Source organism: Orbicella faveolata, unplaced genomic scaffold (assembly GCF_042242905.1).
Source record: "Orbicella faveolata isolate gen_17 unplaced genomic scaffold, um_ofav_v1 contig_47, whole genome shotgun sequence".
Taxonomy (NCBI): domain Eukaryota; kingdom Metazoa; phylum Cnidaria; class Anthozoa; order Scleractinia; family Merulinidae; genus Orbicella; species Orbicella faveolata.
The window spans coordinates 7,299,096-7,316,435 of NW_028301577.1; the positions used below are offsets into that span (position 1 = coordinate 7,299,096).

The following is a 17,340-nucleotide window of genomic DNA, read 5'->3' on the forward strand; positions in this document are numbered from 1 at the left end:
ACACAATGGCCACTTACTTGCCCAGTATCTCCGCGCCGGTTCCGTCATGATCATAATGGTATTTGTCTGCAAAGTCATCGGTTGTCTCATCACTTCCACAGCGCCTATTTTCCAGGCGAAGCCAGTTTTTCATTTCACTTCCAAAGCCACAACACAGCGTTTAAAATGTTCGGCTAAGACCTCCACGACCCAAAGAGATGCAGGATGAAAGCGAGCGTGGAGTTTGAAGTGATGCTCGCTATCGGAGAGCAGAGACGAATAAGGAAAAATAAATAATGAAAATACTAAAGGGTGGAGTAACTGAAGCAGGTAATTACTCGAAGTCGTTAATGGATACAACAGAACAATATCGTCTCGTCTGCTTGCAACATGGGTTTTGTCCGCCCTAACAATGAGATATAATTAGGTCGAGGATGTTATAGTATGGAAATTTGGAAGAAAAAATAATGGCAAAGTAAATATTTTAGAATCATTTTCATGCTTAGCAGCCTGCACAGCTGATAGACAGCTTTGCCCATCCTGCTGGGAGGTGATAATAGCAGCTTTATTGGCAGGCTATTTTGACTACCTACTGTTCGTGTGATTCTATTTTCATTCACCGTGGTATTTATTATTATTATTTTTTTTTTTACTTTCATGGCAGAATCCACGTCAATTTATTGGACTTTGGATTGTTATTTTCAGGGACTAGAACAATCAGATATGAAATAATAAGGAAACAAATAAAAAAATTAAAGAATAGCACGAAAAAATTAACATTTTTGGAGCGTCGTCATCACCATCGTCATCAAACAACATGGTGTTAGGACACCAATATTGCGAGCTAGCAATGGAAATACCAACTTTTTGTGATATTTAAACATAGCAAACATTGATTTGAGACTTCAAGCGAACAACAAACTAAAAGAAACCTAGGTGATAAAATTATTGATGAAAGACCGAGAACTAATCGACGCTCTTCATGGAAACATTTCGTTAGGGCTCTTGAAGTTCTTGGCAACGTATTGGTGACCATGATTACGCTCGGCAAGTGAAACAAAGGTTGCTTTTTCAATGTTAAAGGAGCACAGTCACGGTTTGCCCATAATGAAAAGTTTAGCCTCAATTTTTCAAATTTGTCCTTTGTAATCCGTGTTAATCTTCTCCATCCTTAGCCATCCTTGTTCCTTTATGGTTTATCATTATGTCTTTGGTGTTTTTCTATCTTATTAAACTGTTATTTTCAGGTTTCCTACCATTTCAAGCTAATTTTGTGTGTGGCCAAAATAACTCAAAATACCGTGACTGAGCTCCTTTAAGCAAATTTGAGTAAAACAAATGTTTCTAAACACAATTTTCACCAGAACGAAATAAGTGAGCGCTGAAACCCAAACGTATTTGGCAATGAGTCAGGGTTTACGGTTGGTTCAAGAAATTAATTAATTTCTCAAACTCATTAATAATTCATCAGGTTAAAACAAAGAAAATCACAGCCGTGAAGGAGGTTTGGACACCCGGTCTTAATTAGCATAGATTTTGACGATTTTACTTCTCAGTTTACTTGCTCCTTAGTTTTTGTTTTGATTGAGAAGATATATCAAACACTCGAAACAGTTTCGTCGGGTATCCAAACACCTCAAATTTCGTCAAAAATACTCCGCTGCGCGTCATAATTTCAACTCTCTTCTCGATGTTTGGATATCCCGATGAAACACTGTCTCTCGTGTTTGATATATTACATCTTTTAGCCTGGTCAATAAATACAATATCTACCCAATACCACGAGTGTATATCCCTCCCCGGTATTTCCCTATCACGTCTGTATTCGTAGTGTCAGATGGAAAACAACGTCGGTTTAAAGCAACAAAAACCAAAATTAAAACGTTTATACGTTAGAAACAACAGGCGCACGGCTGTATCTTTGCTTTAAACTTACTTCTCAAAGTCAATCGCTTACTTGACAAAACCTTTTTAAAGTTTAAGATGGAAAAACGATGAATAACAAGCATTGTCAGTATGCTTTCCCCCTGCCTTAATTTCTTTATTTCTCAGTTACAATTGTATCATCATATTACCAACACCGCCACACTGCTACCAGGCAACCATGATTTTAATGTTTAGAATGTAAAACTGGACAGCTTAACTCACTGAGAAGCACCTTCCTGTTGTGGAGGCGTGGCCTAGTGGTTAGGGCGTTGGATCAGAGGTACCGGGTTCAAATTCTCCTCCCTGTCACTAGATGGATGTGTTTGGTGGTCCCAGATTCAACTCCTCCACGCTTTGTAAATAGCCAACTGGTCAGCCTCTCGCCAGTTGGGATTTTTAACAAGTTTCAGTTCAATTTACAATATTTGTTTGCTTACTTCAGTGTCCCCAATTAGTACAGCAGTGCAAGACACTTCGACGCTTCAATAAAGTGATTTATTTTATTTCATTTATTTATCTATTTTAATCTCTCTGTAACTTTCTGTGACTCTCACCTTTAAGGATAAAGTATTTTCTCATTCAGGCTTTATTTATTAAACAAAGTTTCCAAAAATGCCAATAGAAATTAATCTATCTTGTCGGGGTAACGTTTTGTTTGCAAATGCGATTAAATTTGGCTTCCACTAATTGGAAGAAATTTCATTGCAAGAAATTCGAAAATCGCACTAATGTTGAACACTATTTTGTCCAAGACCCGCAGGGGCGTTTAGGAGAGTGCAAAAATGAATTTTAAAAAAGATATTACTGATAATACGACATGCTCAACTGTAAAATCGAGCAACTGACTTCAACGACCATGGGGAATTCACCAGGATGTGAATTTGTATTAGTATATGATAAAACTCTTAAACGCTCCAGTAGCGTCTCAGTTATTTTTTATATTTTATGGTCGAGGTAAATCTCAAAATAACTGTAAAAAAATAAAACAACATAAAATGAAACGGCCAAGATTAGAAAATACTAACGGTGGGTTAGAAACCAAGCCTACGTAAAGAATAAAAGTGCAGGCAATCCCACTACGTACATATTGAGAGGGCCTTGAACTGAGTTAGCTTCGTTTCTAAGGTCTCCATGAAAACGGGGTTAAAACGAAGCCGTCATTGCAGATACGTGCTCAGACTCCTGTGAAGTGTGTGGATAAATAAATATCCATCGACTCGGCGAGCAGTGATCGATTGACCGACGAGCCACCGACCAGCCAACGCAGCGATCAACCGAACGACGATCGAACAACTGCTAACAATCTCTTTCATTAGAACACGTTGACGCCATGTTCTTTATGAAGGACCTTCGTGGCCTTTCTTTCAAGTTTTAAGATCGGGTCACGAGGCGACGGGACACCCTGTAAGGCTTTGTATGAGCCCTTCAAGTGGAAGTATGTTCCTCGCCCCAGGTCGCGCTTGCCATACACTGTAGACGAACGGCTCCTAGAAGGCAATGAGATGTTATTTTTATAAGTATTTTCACCTCTCTTCTTGGTGTTTGGAAATGTAGTCAAAAACGGTCTTTCGTGTTTGATATATAACGCCCAGTCTAAGATTATACCTGATGGTGACATCTTTCAGGGTTGAGCAGTTTTCAAACTGCTCGTGTAAAACTTTGGTTGTCTCGCAAAACGAGTGGTCCACCTGATAGACAAGTTCATCGAGGTTCCCTGAAAATCACGATATAGAGAATGTTAATAAACATGTTCGAGCGCAATGAGAAGAACAGTTTGTCCCTAACTCAAGGCGAGACAGTTCTCTTAACAATTAGATTATCAGCTCGAGACAAGACAAACTTTTTTATTTGTGATGTTTTCTTTGTATTCAAGTCTCTTTTGGCGATTGAGAGACAAAGCAAACCTTGAAAAAATTTGCAATTTTGACCCGAAAGTCTCGGAGCCATGTTAGAATATTGATATATCGAACGTGCCCTATTCTGCAATTTGACATTTGCAGTTGTCTACGCGCGCTCATCAGTTTTGCCCAAAAATTTCGAGTTTTTTTAATTCGGGAAAGGCTAAATGCCCTTCTTCTCAGGAATTTTGTTTATTCATTCGTTTCTAAATGTTCTTTCAAAACTTCGTAGAGAGGAGGAAACGTAGCAATTTTGTCGACCATACCAAGCCACTGCACACTAATTAATAATTAGACCCGTGGCCCTTGGGGGCGAAGGGTCTAATTGTTTTAGTATCACCTAACTAGTCGGACAGAAAAAGGCAACAATAACGTTGGCAAACGCAAGTTGAAGAAATATTTATTTGGGAATAAAGCGAAAGAAAGCGTCACGCTCGATTGCGCCAATTTGGCTACTCGAGGACCATTACTAATAGTCCTCTAGTAGCGTAGCCAATTAAAATGCAGGATTTGCATCAGTCCACTAGTTGGGTGATACTAATGGCTGATAGTGTCCAACGGCTCAGCCAATCAGATTACAGCATTTGCATTAGTCTACTAGGAGAATTCTACTGGTAGAATTCTACTAATAAATTATAGACTGAGTCTATAACCGTATCCTCCTCTGGAAGGATTCTTTGGGATCGTCACGCATTCCCCCCAAGAACGGCGTAGGTAAAAGCGAGCGACGAAAAAAGAATGTATACGTGGGAGGCTACCGCCCAGCAAGACATTTACAGAAAAACAGAGCCAATAGTTCCTTGATTTGACCAGAAATTTAGTGCACCAAAATTTTCTTTCAACATGCAGGGGGCATTTTTGCTATGACGCTTACTTTATGATTTCGCTTTATTTTTTTTCTTGCTGTAACCAAGCACAAAGAAGGGTTCACAATCTCAGCCCGTCAAGAAAAAAATATAAACCAAATGTGCCTTGGCTTCAACGTTTCCGGCTTTCGATACCGGTTCTGCTTCTCTGCTTTCAGTTAAGATTGCCATCTCGCCGTTTTCCCGCGTTCTACATTACCCGGTTGCGCGTCGTGCGCACTTAGAGTCTTGATTGGTTTACAATGTATCACTATTTTCCCGCGCTTGACACACTAGCTGGCAGTCTGCTTTGAGCTGTAATTGGTTGATTACACTTTTCCCGCGCTAGATAACAGCTGTAAGTCTTCAAATTAATGCTGTGAGTCGTTGGTTACCTGCAGAGACTCTCTCAAATGTTTGCTGTGTGATTAATTCGGATTTAGGATACGGCAGTCATCAAAAACCGCTCCATAACATGAATTGCATTTCTTCAAGTGTGTTCGTGGTTAAGGAAGTGAAGCATCAAAAGATTGTTTGCATATTTTAAGTGTTTCCTCCGGCAAATTTCCCTACTTCCCTTCAATTTCGCACTAAATCACGTGGCTATTCATTCGTTACCTTGAATCATGTTCCTCTCAAAACTGTCGTACACAAGGAAGCTGTATTCATCCGAGTAGGCCTGGAAACAAGTGTATCACCAACATGAGTAAATGCATTTACCAAGGCAGCAGCATGCAGAATAAACATTGATCGACAGATTTCTGAATCAGTCAAAGTTCTTGTTTCGTAGATCCTCTAACCATTTCATATCCGTACGCGAGCTACGTTTGCGAATGAAAAATTTGCCCATTACTTACTCGTGCAACCACTGGATGTTGCAATTAAAGAGTTTACATTCAATTGGCTTAGCCATTGTACCACGCTCTACAAATATGGAAAGCGTACGTGTAAGATTTTCGGACGTTTTTATTTTTATTTTATTTTAGTTTTCTGTATTTTGGGGACGTTTTTAATAAAACAGTTATTCCACTCGCTCGTGCTGGACATAAGATGATTATAGCTAACTCGGCGCTACGCGCCTCGTTGGCTACCTGCCATCTCGTATCCAACGCACGCTCGTAGAATAATTGCTAAGCATTACATGGTGTTTACTTACCGGAATTGGTTCATTTCCTAAAGACTGTTTGACCAGAAACTCCAATTCACCAAGTTGATTCAGCGATGTTTCCCACTGAAAAAAGAAATTAGTTCGCAATGGGAGAGACCAAAGTATTTACCCTGGAACTATCTGTAAAGTTCATGTTTTAGCCTGGCGTTATGATCGGATTTCGTATGTTGTGGTTGGGTAGAGGTAAGCCGAGAGAGGCACTGTGAAAGTGAAGTGTCTTGCCCTAGAACAGAATACAATGTCCCCAGCCTCCTTTCGAACCCGGACCGCTCGATCTGGAGTCGAGCGCACTAACGATGAGCGTACCGCGCTTCCCCATGTCTACCTTACCAGAGCTTTTATGCTGTTGCAGTCACTGTTCAGTCCCTCTTCAGTCAGAAGAATAAGTACAACGTTAGAGTGTGCTTGAACGTACAGGTTAACATGAGTCAAGCTCTCCACCTATCAAATGACAGAAACGATAGTGAACAAATGTTCTTAATTAGCATAGATTTTTTGCGATTTTATTTCTCGGTTATCTCCTTAGTTTTAGTTTCGATTGAAAAGATAAATCAAACACTCAAGACAGTGTTCCTTCGCATTTCCAAACACCTCGAAGTTCTTCAGAAATACTCCGCTGCGCGTCGTATTTTCAACTCTCTTTACAGTGTTTGGGAAAATGCGATGAAACACTACCTGTCGTGTTGGATATATTACGTCTTTTGCATGAATAAGTGATGATTCACGACAAATTAAAAGAAGTACTTACTTGATTTACGTCTTCTCCTCCACCTTCCTCTTCGAACAACAATTCCCCTTCACCTTCCATATCCGCGAGGGAGGGCGCGTGGACGTCGCCCAGTGGTGGTTCGAACCATTCCCACGATTCCTGCTCCTCCTCCTCCTCCTCCTCCTCCTCCTCCTCTACCTCCTGCTCCTCCTCCTCTACCTCTTCCAGCGCCTGGTCAACTGGCACCTCTAGTCCTCCAGACGAGGGGATGCCTTCGCGACCGTTTGCAACAAAAATCTCAGAATCAGATTCACGTGAGATGAATGCTGTCGCATTCACAGCCCCTATACTTCCCTTAGCATTTGAAGGTGGAGTCGATAAATTGACCCCACATTCTGAAATTTTCACATCAGCACAAGTATCCACGCAAACAAAGGATTTTTCCAAGACCTTCTCACACCCAATGTTAAGATTGCGAATTGAAAAGGAATCGCAAACTACAGGAGTCTTGACCAATTCAGTTCTCGAACTGTTATCTTTGTCAGGGTTTGTATCGATCGGTTGACAATTTTCAGCGAGGCCTGCAGTTCTTGGTGGCTTAACAAAACTGCCTTCTTTGACATTACCACGATCAGACTTGAGCCGAGCAGTTGTGTAAATATCTGCTAGAACATCCACTGTCTCCTTCCCCAGACCGTGCTCAGCAGAGTGAGAGTTTCCATTCGAGAACAATTCGTTGCTCACAAGGTGAGTCACAATCAAGTCATTTCTAAAACCCTTTGGATTCGTATCGTTTTTAACGAAATCTGCAGGGTTCGGTGATGCGTTAAATCTCGTTTCTTCACCATTTCCACGACCAGACTGGCGCGGATCTGTGTCCTGAATATCGCGAGGAAAATCTACTCTTTCCTTCTCCAAATCGTACTCGGCAGAACAATGGTCTTTATTCGTGAAAGAATTGTTACCCTGATCATGGCAGGGATTTTCCTGGGATTCACAAGGCGCAGCGCGCCCACCAGAACAGTAACATGATTTTTGCGAATTCGCGCACGACTTGCAACACGCTGCAAAACCAACGCCTCCACTGCTCTCTGAATTCAAGTTTAAATTCTCCTTATCGAGTTCTTCAACAACTTTCCTTATCAAATCTTCCAAGACTAAACTACAAATTTCTACATCATCAATTCCAGATGGTTCTGTTGATGTGCAGTTTGAATCATTACACGTAGAACCAGTAAGTTTGTCCTTTGCTTCACCACATTGCTGCCCTTGGCACTGGAAACTAGAATATTCCATGACTTTTAAGCCCGTCACGTTAATGGCCTCCATAGTGAGGCTAACATCGCTGGACAACCCACTCTCGCAAGAACTGCTGTCGAAAACTGCAGTAGAATTTGTTACTTCAGACTGACCCGTTGTACTGTCCTCATTCTTGACTGTACCATCTTCCTCATCTCCATTCCCAGCAAACACACCGCTCTCGCTTTGACTGTTTTCATTTTCTTTTTCAGTTTCGCCTTCTCTTCCCTCAATTGTCATAACACCGTCGACATCTCGTTCGTCTGACAGAGTGTGTTCAACATATCTAAGCTCTACACCAGGTGGGGTACTTGATTCTGTTTTACATTGCGACTGTGATTTTGATTCTTTCCCACCCGTGATGCCAGAATTGCCATCAGTGTGTTGTTCAGCATCCTCGCCTGTGCCTACTGGCGTAGCGGATGCGACAACCTTTGCGAGAATTTCCGTAAAGGTACCTTCTCGCCTAGTTGTCCCAAGACCTTCGCTTGAGTCAGTACCTCTATGGTCACTTGTGACTTGTGGCGATGGATCGCTCAAACGTTTATCATCACTCTCATCAATCTGCCTAACCGACGAGTCTCTATCGCCCGAGGACGATGCCGCGAACAAATCAGGAAATGTCCCGGATGAATGTCTGGAGGAGGGCTGTCTGTAAGCAGACTCGGCCAAAGCATCGTAAAGGTTTTGATACTCGGTCAGTGTCAGGAACGCATTCAGGATACGGACGCCAAATGGTAGATCACAAGCTTTAAAAAAATACATATTCATCTATTCCCTAGTTCATAATTTTCTATAGTCGCATCATTTATCTGCATGACAGCGTGCAGGGGAATGTTTGTTCACAATATTTGCTTCATTAGCATATGCGATTCACTCTCTGATTGAGCTAAAAGTTACACCAAATACTAACTGTCACAAGCTCTATTAATGCTTGAACAGGGGCGGATCCAGGATTTTTCTTAGAAGGGGGTGCACCACTAATGAATGGCGTAACTGACTGGTGAAGTAAACAAATTTTAAAGTGAATACGAAGATGAAGGCCCCCTTTCAGGGGGAGTGCATACTCCCTGCACCCTCCCCCTAGTTCTGCCCCTGTTGAAGACAATTTGCCTGTAGTACAAGATGCCTCCTGACGCAAAATCGCATACTGCAACAATAACGTCAGCAAACATTCCCTATTAACTAGCTAAGGAGAAACTAGGCTTTGACCACTATTAGCCTGGTTTTTCCTGCGCCTTCCAACCATAACATGTTTTTTAAGTAAGCTGATTGATTCACTTCTCTGCTCCATTTTGTGGGCGAGTTATCGAGTTTGTGACCATTAATTTTGCGATCAGCGTTTTATGGTGGTCACTGAAAAAGACTAATACCTGCATAGGTAAACTAACTACAGTCACATTTTTCGAACCATATTGATAACAAAATAAAACTTACCGGATTTAACAGGCCTTGCTGGATGCTGTATCAAAAAGAACAATGGCCGAAAAAGAAATTTTCAATTCAAGTTTGTCACAAAAGCAAATTGACAAGCAATTCACTCAGAATAACAAACATCTAATGTGAAAACTTCAATTTTTAAAAAGAATTCTGTTACTTACGTTTCTTTGATTTGGTTTAAGAAGAAGCAGCCTCTCTGTTATGGACGGTTCCAACTGGGTACACAGAATACTGAAAACAACAATGTTCATAGAGAGGAAAATTACCACCAGTCACGTGACTTGTGACATTACAGCTGCAATGATTGGTTCTGAACGTATTTTGCTTAAAACAGGAAGTAAAACGAATGGATACCTGTTGCGGTAGAGAATGCATCCACCAAGAATGTGTTGTCTGCGTTGGCAGGCTTGTAGAATGTAGGATGCCTTGGTAAAACATGTGGCTGCAACTCTCTATTAACAGGAGAAAAGCATCTGATCATCCACTTCGACTCATAACTTCTTATTGCAGTCACAAGTTAAAAACAAAAAACTTATAATGGTTACTATTAGTGATGATTCAATTTTGTACCCAGGCCATGTATTCAGGTTTAGCATCTCAACAAGGGTGTCAATTAGAGACTAGAAGCACATTCAGGCTGGAAGGTGCAGCTTTCATTAAATTCATAAATTCCTAAATGTTAGATATCTGAACTTGACAAATTCTTAATTAAAATCAGTAAAGTCAGTAAATAGAAATAGAAATCCCAATATCAGAGAGGTATAGAGCCTCCATTTGAGGATACTTACCTTATAAACCTTCAAGGACATGGGTGGGGTGCATTTTACTGAGAGGGACGCTACTTGTTAGAAATGGGTGCTAAACTGAATCATTATCAGTGGCAATGAAGAGACTGGCTTGTGATGAATTCATGAAGGTCTTGCTCTCTTTGCTCAACATTGCATGCTAACACTATTAATCAACAGACAAATAGCAAACTCACACCCTCGCTGTGGAACAAAGGGGGTGTTTGAACCCCCTTTGAGCTTTGCTCTAATAACATACAGTAAAAAAATTTTCATTCAGACAGTAGATACATGTAGTGCTCAGTTTCCTTGACAAGGTAAAAATGGTTTTTAGCAGAGCTCCGGCGGCCCGAAGGTCCACCACGCGGAGCCCCATACCCATATAGGAAAGAAAAAGAAACCCATGAGTTGATTTTCTCATGGTTATCATGGCTAGCGGTATTACTCATGGGCGCGTACGCACGACGATGATGGCGACAGTGGAGTTGCCCAACATGGCGGCCATACTCCAAATAATAGGTTGACGGAGACATGCAGCCTTGGTTTACCGTGTACTTCCTTGGTATTGGACATCCATGTTATGATCAACTGACACCTGTTAAAACAAGGTATCTGCTGACCAGTATCACGTGACCATATCACAGGCTCAAGTTTACAGCTCCTCGAGGTCACGTGTTTTTTTTTTAAATTGACCGTTGACCAAGTGCTGGCTATCAATTGGATCGCGGGCTCATATTGGGTTAGCTTGTTGGAAACAGGGCAGGATTGTTCGGAAGCCGGTTTACGCTAACCCAGGATTAAAAGTCAATCGAATTATAACTTTTTCTTCTATACAAATGTTTTTTTCCTGTTTTGTTTTGTGTATATGGTGATTATTGAAACTCAAAACAGAAGGCCAAACATTACACAAAAACCCCACCGCAAAGTTACAAAACTCAAATCAAAATTCTACCTTTTTCTGGGTTAGCTTAATCGGGCTTTGAACAACCCGGCCCAGGAGCTACGCTTTTAGGCTGGTCTAAATCTCTATATTATCAGTTATGATGTGAGACTAATTCACGTACGTCCTTAACTCCACCATTTCAGCTTTCACAGAACTGAAAAACTCTGACTAAAAATAAAAAATGTCAAAAGAGGCAGAATTTGATGAAATGGGATTGCTATGGCAACATCAAATAATGACATTATTTGACTGTGGAGAAAACAAATTGACCCATCAAACTATTTGCAAAATAAATTCCCTTTCTAAAATTGCAAATAAAGAACCTCAAGAGCAATAAGCATCCAACCCAGTTCCTTGTACATCTGAGGGTTAACAATAAGTATTTTTGATGTTGTATATAATATTGAAAGTTGTTGTTAACTCAAGCTACACGATACATACTTTGGGCAGATCAAGAAATGGTAAAGGATCAAACACCCCTGGCAGGAAATCACCATAGTGACGAACAAAGTGCAGATAACAATCCCAGATGACATTCATCCATGTCAGAAAGATCTTCTGGCTATCACACATCTGGAAAACAATCCATCATCAAAGTGGTACTATGACGAAAATCTTATCTTTCCTATCTAAGCCATCTTAAGACATAAACAAGTAGTCTGTATGAGAAGAAAAATGCTGTTTACTATTTTCAAATATCTCTTTTCATTCCAAAGATATTCAAGTTTTTAAAATATGCAAATTAGCCAAATGATGACATCACACACTCAACCAAATTTTCATGAAATATAATGAAGAAAGATATCTCAGCCAATTTGTATCAGAAATGTTTGATTCTTTGCAGTAACATTCTTCTAAATGTGCTCCACAATATGAGCATGACAGTTTTGTTACCATGGCAACATACTGGGTTCCAGACCTCCCCAATATCAATGGCTTTTCTGGCCACCTTTGACATTCCATTTTGACATTTGCTAATGGTGCCTCAAATGCATGATCTAGCAAGCATGTGAATATGTTAGGTCAAGTTCATGACCTTGTTTAATGTTTTTCAAGCTGAAAATCACTAAAATATTGAAATCAAGTGGGTGGGGACTGGAAAAGAGTGAGTTGCCATGGAAACAGAATTTGTTATGGCCGTAGGTGTGTTGCCTGTAGAACTATTAACCTACCAGGTTTCATTGGTCTGTGCTGCAAATTGGCCAAGATAGCTCTATTTATATACTTGATATAATATTGGGTTGAGTATATGACGTCATCAGTTATCTCATTTGCATATTTTACACATTTTTCAAACTTAAATATCTTCGGAACTAACGCAGACATTTGCAAACTGTAAACGGCGTTTTTATTCTTTCGCACTCAGTTAAAATACTAATAAGACGAATACTACAAGAGTGGTTTTCAATTGAGTGTCGAATGTAATCAGGCAATTACTTGTTTGAGTTTGGCTGAGTAGTCTAATCGGTAAGTGATTGCTTTGGCTTTGGTTTTGGTTTTACGACACTCAGTTTAAAACTGCTCTAATATCACTAATGAAAATTCATTTTATAACACTTATCACTTGCATGTAGCATCATAAGCCATCATATAATTAATAACATTTGCATCAGGCAAAGGATCCTGTAGGTGCCAGAGCTCATCCAGTTTCTGTAGCTTTAAGCAACTACAACAATATTTCAATCTACTCCCCCTATATAGTGGCTACCAATTAATACAAGAATGTACACCTGAGTAATGAGGTGGAGTGTGGGAATAGAGCATTTTAACTCGTGTGACATGAGTCTGACATATAGTAGTTGTTAACCCTTAGTATGCAATAATTTTTTATCCATACCCAGGTATCAAACAGACTCACCATTCTAATCCTCTCTAATGAGCCATGGTAAAATTTGAAGATACTCTGAAGGGTCTCTAGCTGTCTTATCAACAGTGAATCAGGTTCACTGAGGTTTCCACCAAGTGCCTGTCACAAAAAAACATTATTTTGTAGTCATATTTGAGTTTAGCTATAAACACATTTTGAAGATCCAGGTTCTTCTAACACACAGGATCTGTCAAAGTTTAGCCACATAGTACAACATTCATGTCAAATAATCTTGACTCACTTTGCCGCAGACAAATGTAAAGTTGAGTGTCAAGAATCAATGTACCGTCAAGCATTTTTATCTCAAGTAAGAGAAACTTTGCACTCAAATCTTGGGTCCTTGAGGTATTTATGCATAACAATCCTCTAGTGGGAAACGGCATGACAGAACATTGCATGTTTTACTGTTAAGCCTTCGCCAAACAGACCCACAAGTAGTCGCAAGTAGCTGCAAGTTGAACTTGGTCAAACAGACTTGTAAGTTTCCTTTTGCAAGTGCATACAAGTTGCAAAAAAGAAAACATTTTAAGGCTATGGGCTTAGTCTCACATGATCAAAATGTAACCATTCTATCACACGTATCCTATATTTCACTGGCTAAAGCAGTCTCGACACGGCAAACTTAAGTTGGCAAACTGGTGTCGGCAAACTTCAAAAAGTTGGCAAACTCCTACCTTCACACGTCAAACTCGCGTCAAATCACAACACACGGTAATTTGCAACAAGGCTGGCTGACTTAGTGCAGTGGCACTCATGTAGAACAGTGAAACAGAAGAAGAGAGGAGAAGAAACAGAAAGCAGTGGAGAAATAGATAGGCTTGGACCAAACCCAGTTTGTCCGCTAGCTCCTTCATTTTCTTTTGTTTGTTTTTAGTATCTTTATAGACCACAGATGAAATATCCCACACAGCCAGAGAATTGTGAACCTCATTGATAAATTTAAAAGTGGCCTCATGTTCATCTTGAATTGTGTCTGCCATTTTTTGAAGTGTCACGCAAATAAATCACGTGAATAGAGTACATGTTTTGATTGGTTGACAGTTAACAACACACATTTGCCAATTGTTCACATGTCAGAAAGGAGTTTACCAACACGAAAAAGTTGATGAAAAAGTTGGCAAGAATAGAGGTAAATTCTATTTGTCGCTAACAGTTTGCCAACGTGTTTGCCGACTGTTTTTGTGCCGTTCACAAACACCAACTTGAGTTTGTCAACATGAGTTTGAAAACTTTAGTTTGCCGTGTGCAGGCCGCTTAATAGGTTGCTATGACAAAGAATTGATGTCACCCAACAATTTGGGCTGGGCGGCGAAACAGTGACAAAGTTGCGTTGACTTGCATCCAAATTTGATCTTGACCAAAGTGAGTGTAAGTCAACACAGGTGCATGCAAGATCTGGCGAAACAGAGTCACAAGTAGACTCAAGTTTCGAACTTGAGTCTACTGGTGAGTCCGTTTGACCAGGGCTTTAATAGCTCTATAGGATGCACACTAAACATATTCAGTGAAGGGCAAGGTCACATGACTCATTACCAAGGTGTATTGGCCAGAATGCACAGTTGCCACCTTCTCTGTCTGCAGCTTACAAAGGGCTGGCCTGGCACCAATAAAGCCATGCATAAAATGTGACACTCCAATTAGTTGTCCACATATAGAAATCCGATCTTCCATAGAGGCCTGCAAAGAGAGCACTGTTAATCCACGGAATAATGCATACCAACAGAGTATTTTTTGTCAGTACAATAAGGTGTGAAAGGGTTTTCCTTGACAGATCTTCTTGATTAATATTTGAGCAGAAACAATTTGTTATGGGAAAATTATTAGAAGGGGGGTAAATAGAAAATATGAGCCTTTGTAAGGCGCTGAGATTAAATATTTGGAACACCAAGGTTCATTCATTCATTACCAAGGTTGCTGTTTATATGAAAGGGTTATTTTTAATGAATACAGACCAATTAGGAAGTATGCAAAGTCAACCAAGGGATCCATCTAGAAGAAAGTCTTACCTTTTTAAAGATTAACCCATAGGACTGCTATCAAATGAGGTATTTATAAGAAAGCGTATATTAAAGTGATCGTTAGAATAGCATACCCTGTGTGTTATTGGGGCTTTTGGGTTTCTGAGCACATTTGTTCTAAGAAACTTATTAATTAATTTATGCATGGACTCGTTGTGAGTATGAACAAAACGAAGAATTCATCATTTACCGAGGGAGGGTAGAAGTAGATGATAGCATTTTCGGGTGGATCTGCTTCTTTTTTCACAGCCTCTCGGTCGTAGACAAAGAATATGAGTCCCTCGAAACTGCAATAAAGATTTGAGTGAACGTTATATAAGCTTTTACACAGTCACACTTACATAAGCTTAAACAGTGTCAACATTTGTGAGTTAACCGGTCTGCCTTTATACAACATAAACTCAGGAACAATACCTTGGCGACCTGGTAGGGGCTATTAGAGCAGTCATTACTTCATCGGTTTCTGCAGGGATGGGTCAATAAGTAAAATATTTTTCTTCAAATAGCAGCAGCTTAGATACAACATTTGTAGTATTATAAAATAGCCACTCTCAGGCTGATCGGTGCCCGCTGCATGTGAGTCACGAGAAGCTAGGTAACCGCCCTTGTTTTTGCGTCAGGCAGTTTCATTTCCGTCACGGAACGGAATGATGATTCTGATAAGGCAGAGCCTAGCGTTGCGTGACAGAGCAAGAGTTTGAACTGGACTAGGATCACACGGATCGTGGAACGTCGAAAGGAATTGATCAATCGACTCTGGACAAAAATTCATGACTTGAGTGATATTGGATCATTGATCCTGATCCGGATCGTACCAAAGAAACGCACCCTTAGATGATTGAATTTGGCATGATTAAAGTTTTTGCTTTCGACGAGAGAAGTGGAATTAGTCTCAAAGAATCCTGTGATTTTTTGAGTTCGTCTACAGTTTCAGGCTGACATTGTGATACTTCATTGAGGTATTTCCATGACCAGTTCAATGTTGATAAGAGCTGGAGCTGCCTAACATTTTTTGACCTAGCGTCTTTATATAAGAGGAATTTCCATATACTATCCATGCTCCTTACTTAGGTTTGTTCCTCACTTAGCCTTGCATGCTTCTCAACTGAGAACAAAATGGAAAGAAGAAGTGATTCAAAGTGTTGAATGTTTTTAATATTTCAGTAGAACTAAATCTTCTCATTTACGTTACACTACTGATCAGAACTAGACAAAAAGAATCCTGGTGGGGATCTCGTTAATTTGGCTACCAAACAGAAAGGTCACAGATAAAAAAAAGTGCCACTGCATGCTGTATATTCCAGGGATCTCTGCATGCGTTATGCGATTGATTTACTGTTTATTGGGGAGATCTTTGGTTCCCTACTGCGACCAAACATATGGTTAAAAGTGTCCATTGTCTATTTTAGAAAGTTGATCAATCGGCAGTAAATTGGCTGAAGTCAGACATAAGAGAAGTATACGTCTAATTCGTTTACTTTTATTCGCGCTATAGAGAGGGGCACATGTGTATGCGTCACTCTGTCCAGTTAGTATTTTCATAGCAGTGTCTGAATAAAGTATTTTCGGGTATTTTCTGCGGAAAGGGATATCTGCGATCATTCTTCAAGTGGCGAACAACCACACTGTTTCAGCATGTTTTTCACTATTCCGCTCACTTCCCTGATCCTCCAGCAATAAAGAACAGGATTTATCGACGCGTTAAAATAAATCAATATGATAGCAAAGTATCTTGCAATAACAAAGCTGATATGAGCTTCTCCAGTGGAAGACAAAGCTGGACGTAATGATATCACTGTATACGGGGTATAACACAACACCAAAGTGAGGTGAACCCACAATGCAGTGCGCACCGATTTTTTGTAACGCGCAATGTTCAGCTGAAAAGCTCCGCTTACTTGCGGATGGTGAGGGTTGCCTTGCACTTACACTTGCATACGGTGAAGCGTCAAGTAGATTTTTTGCCTAACAGAACGTCGAAGCGATTAGACATATCACGATCATCGCGCAAGTCAAAATAAAGAAAATAAAAGCGTGCCACAGAGATGGAGAAGCGTTAACGGTGTTTAGAAGACAAAGGAAGAACACGAACGCTCGAACACGGTTAAGCGTCACAACTCGCCTGTATCTTAACCTCAACGACAAAGCAAGAAGTCTATCCACGCTTATGGCAGTCAGGATACCCAAGGACACGCCACACAGGATAACCCAGAAAAAACTCCCTACCGCTCCGGTCAAGTGACAAAGTTTCCATCTCTCGTTCAGAGTTTTCAGTACGTGGTATGCAGCGAAGTTGGGTGCAAGATCAAACCTACAAACAGATCAGTGAATGTGAGAGTTCGATATAAAAGCTTCGTTGGTGGGCGAAAGGATGACTCTTTTTTCAAGGCGCATAAGATGATTAAGTTCCCAACGAAAGCAGTGATGGCGAGAAGGAGATCAGCTCCTACAAGGGTGTAGTCC

The 17,340-nt window shown here is 40.4% G+C and overlaps 1 protein-coding gene across 2 annotated transcripts; it reads right to left on the reverse strand.

Annotated features, from left to right (window-relative positions):
• Positions 1 to 2,386: 2,386 nt before the first annotated feature.
• LOC110051974 (uncharacterized) lies at positions 2,387 to 15,471 on the reverse strand. 2 transcript variants are annotated; one of them, XM_089279809.1, is made up of 15 exons: positions 15,292 to 15,471; positions 15,068 to 15,164; positions 14,393 to 14,536; positions 12,851 to 12,958; positions 11,434 to 11,565; positions 9,619 to 9,716; positions 9,426 to 9,495; positions 9,262 to 9,286; positions 6,724 to 8,573; positions 6,565 to 6,693; positions 6,147 to 6,257; positions 5,805 to 5,879; positions 5,267 to 5,327; positions 3,511 to 3,619; positions 2,387 to 3,392 (listed from the first exon to the last, which is right to left on the reverse strand). In XM_089279809.1, the coding sequence occupies exons 1-15, from the start codon at positions 15,324 to 15,326 to the stop codon at positions 3,218 to 3,220; spliced, it is 3,219 nt and encodes a 1,072-aa protein (XP_089135935.1). In that variant the 5' UTR covers positions 15,327 to 15,471; the 3' UTR covers positions 2,387 to 3,217. The 2 variants fall into 2 exon arrangements, with proteins under 2 accessions (XP_089135935.1, XP_089135934.1); XM_089279808.1 differs by having other exon boundaries at positions 6,565 to 8,573.
• Positions 15,472 to 17,340: the final 1,869 nt, after the last annotated feature.

What these genes read in the sequence shown, in the direction of transcription:
- LOC110051974 (XM_089279808.1), bottom strand. Translation starts at nt 15,326, where the DNA reads ATGACTGCTCTAATAGCCCCTACCAGGTCGCCAAG. An exon ending in TTAAACCAAATCAAAGAAAC is followed by an intron (nt 9,287 to 9,425) that starts GTAAGTAACAGA and finishes TTTTTGATACAG; the next exon opens with CATCCAGCAAGGCCTGTTAA. An exon ending in AGCAAGGCCTGTTAAATCCG is followed by an intron (nt 8,574 to 9,261) that starts GTAAGTTTTATT and finishes ATTTTTTTAAAG; the next exon opens with CTTGTGATCTACCATTTGGC.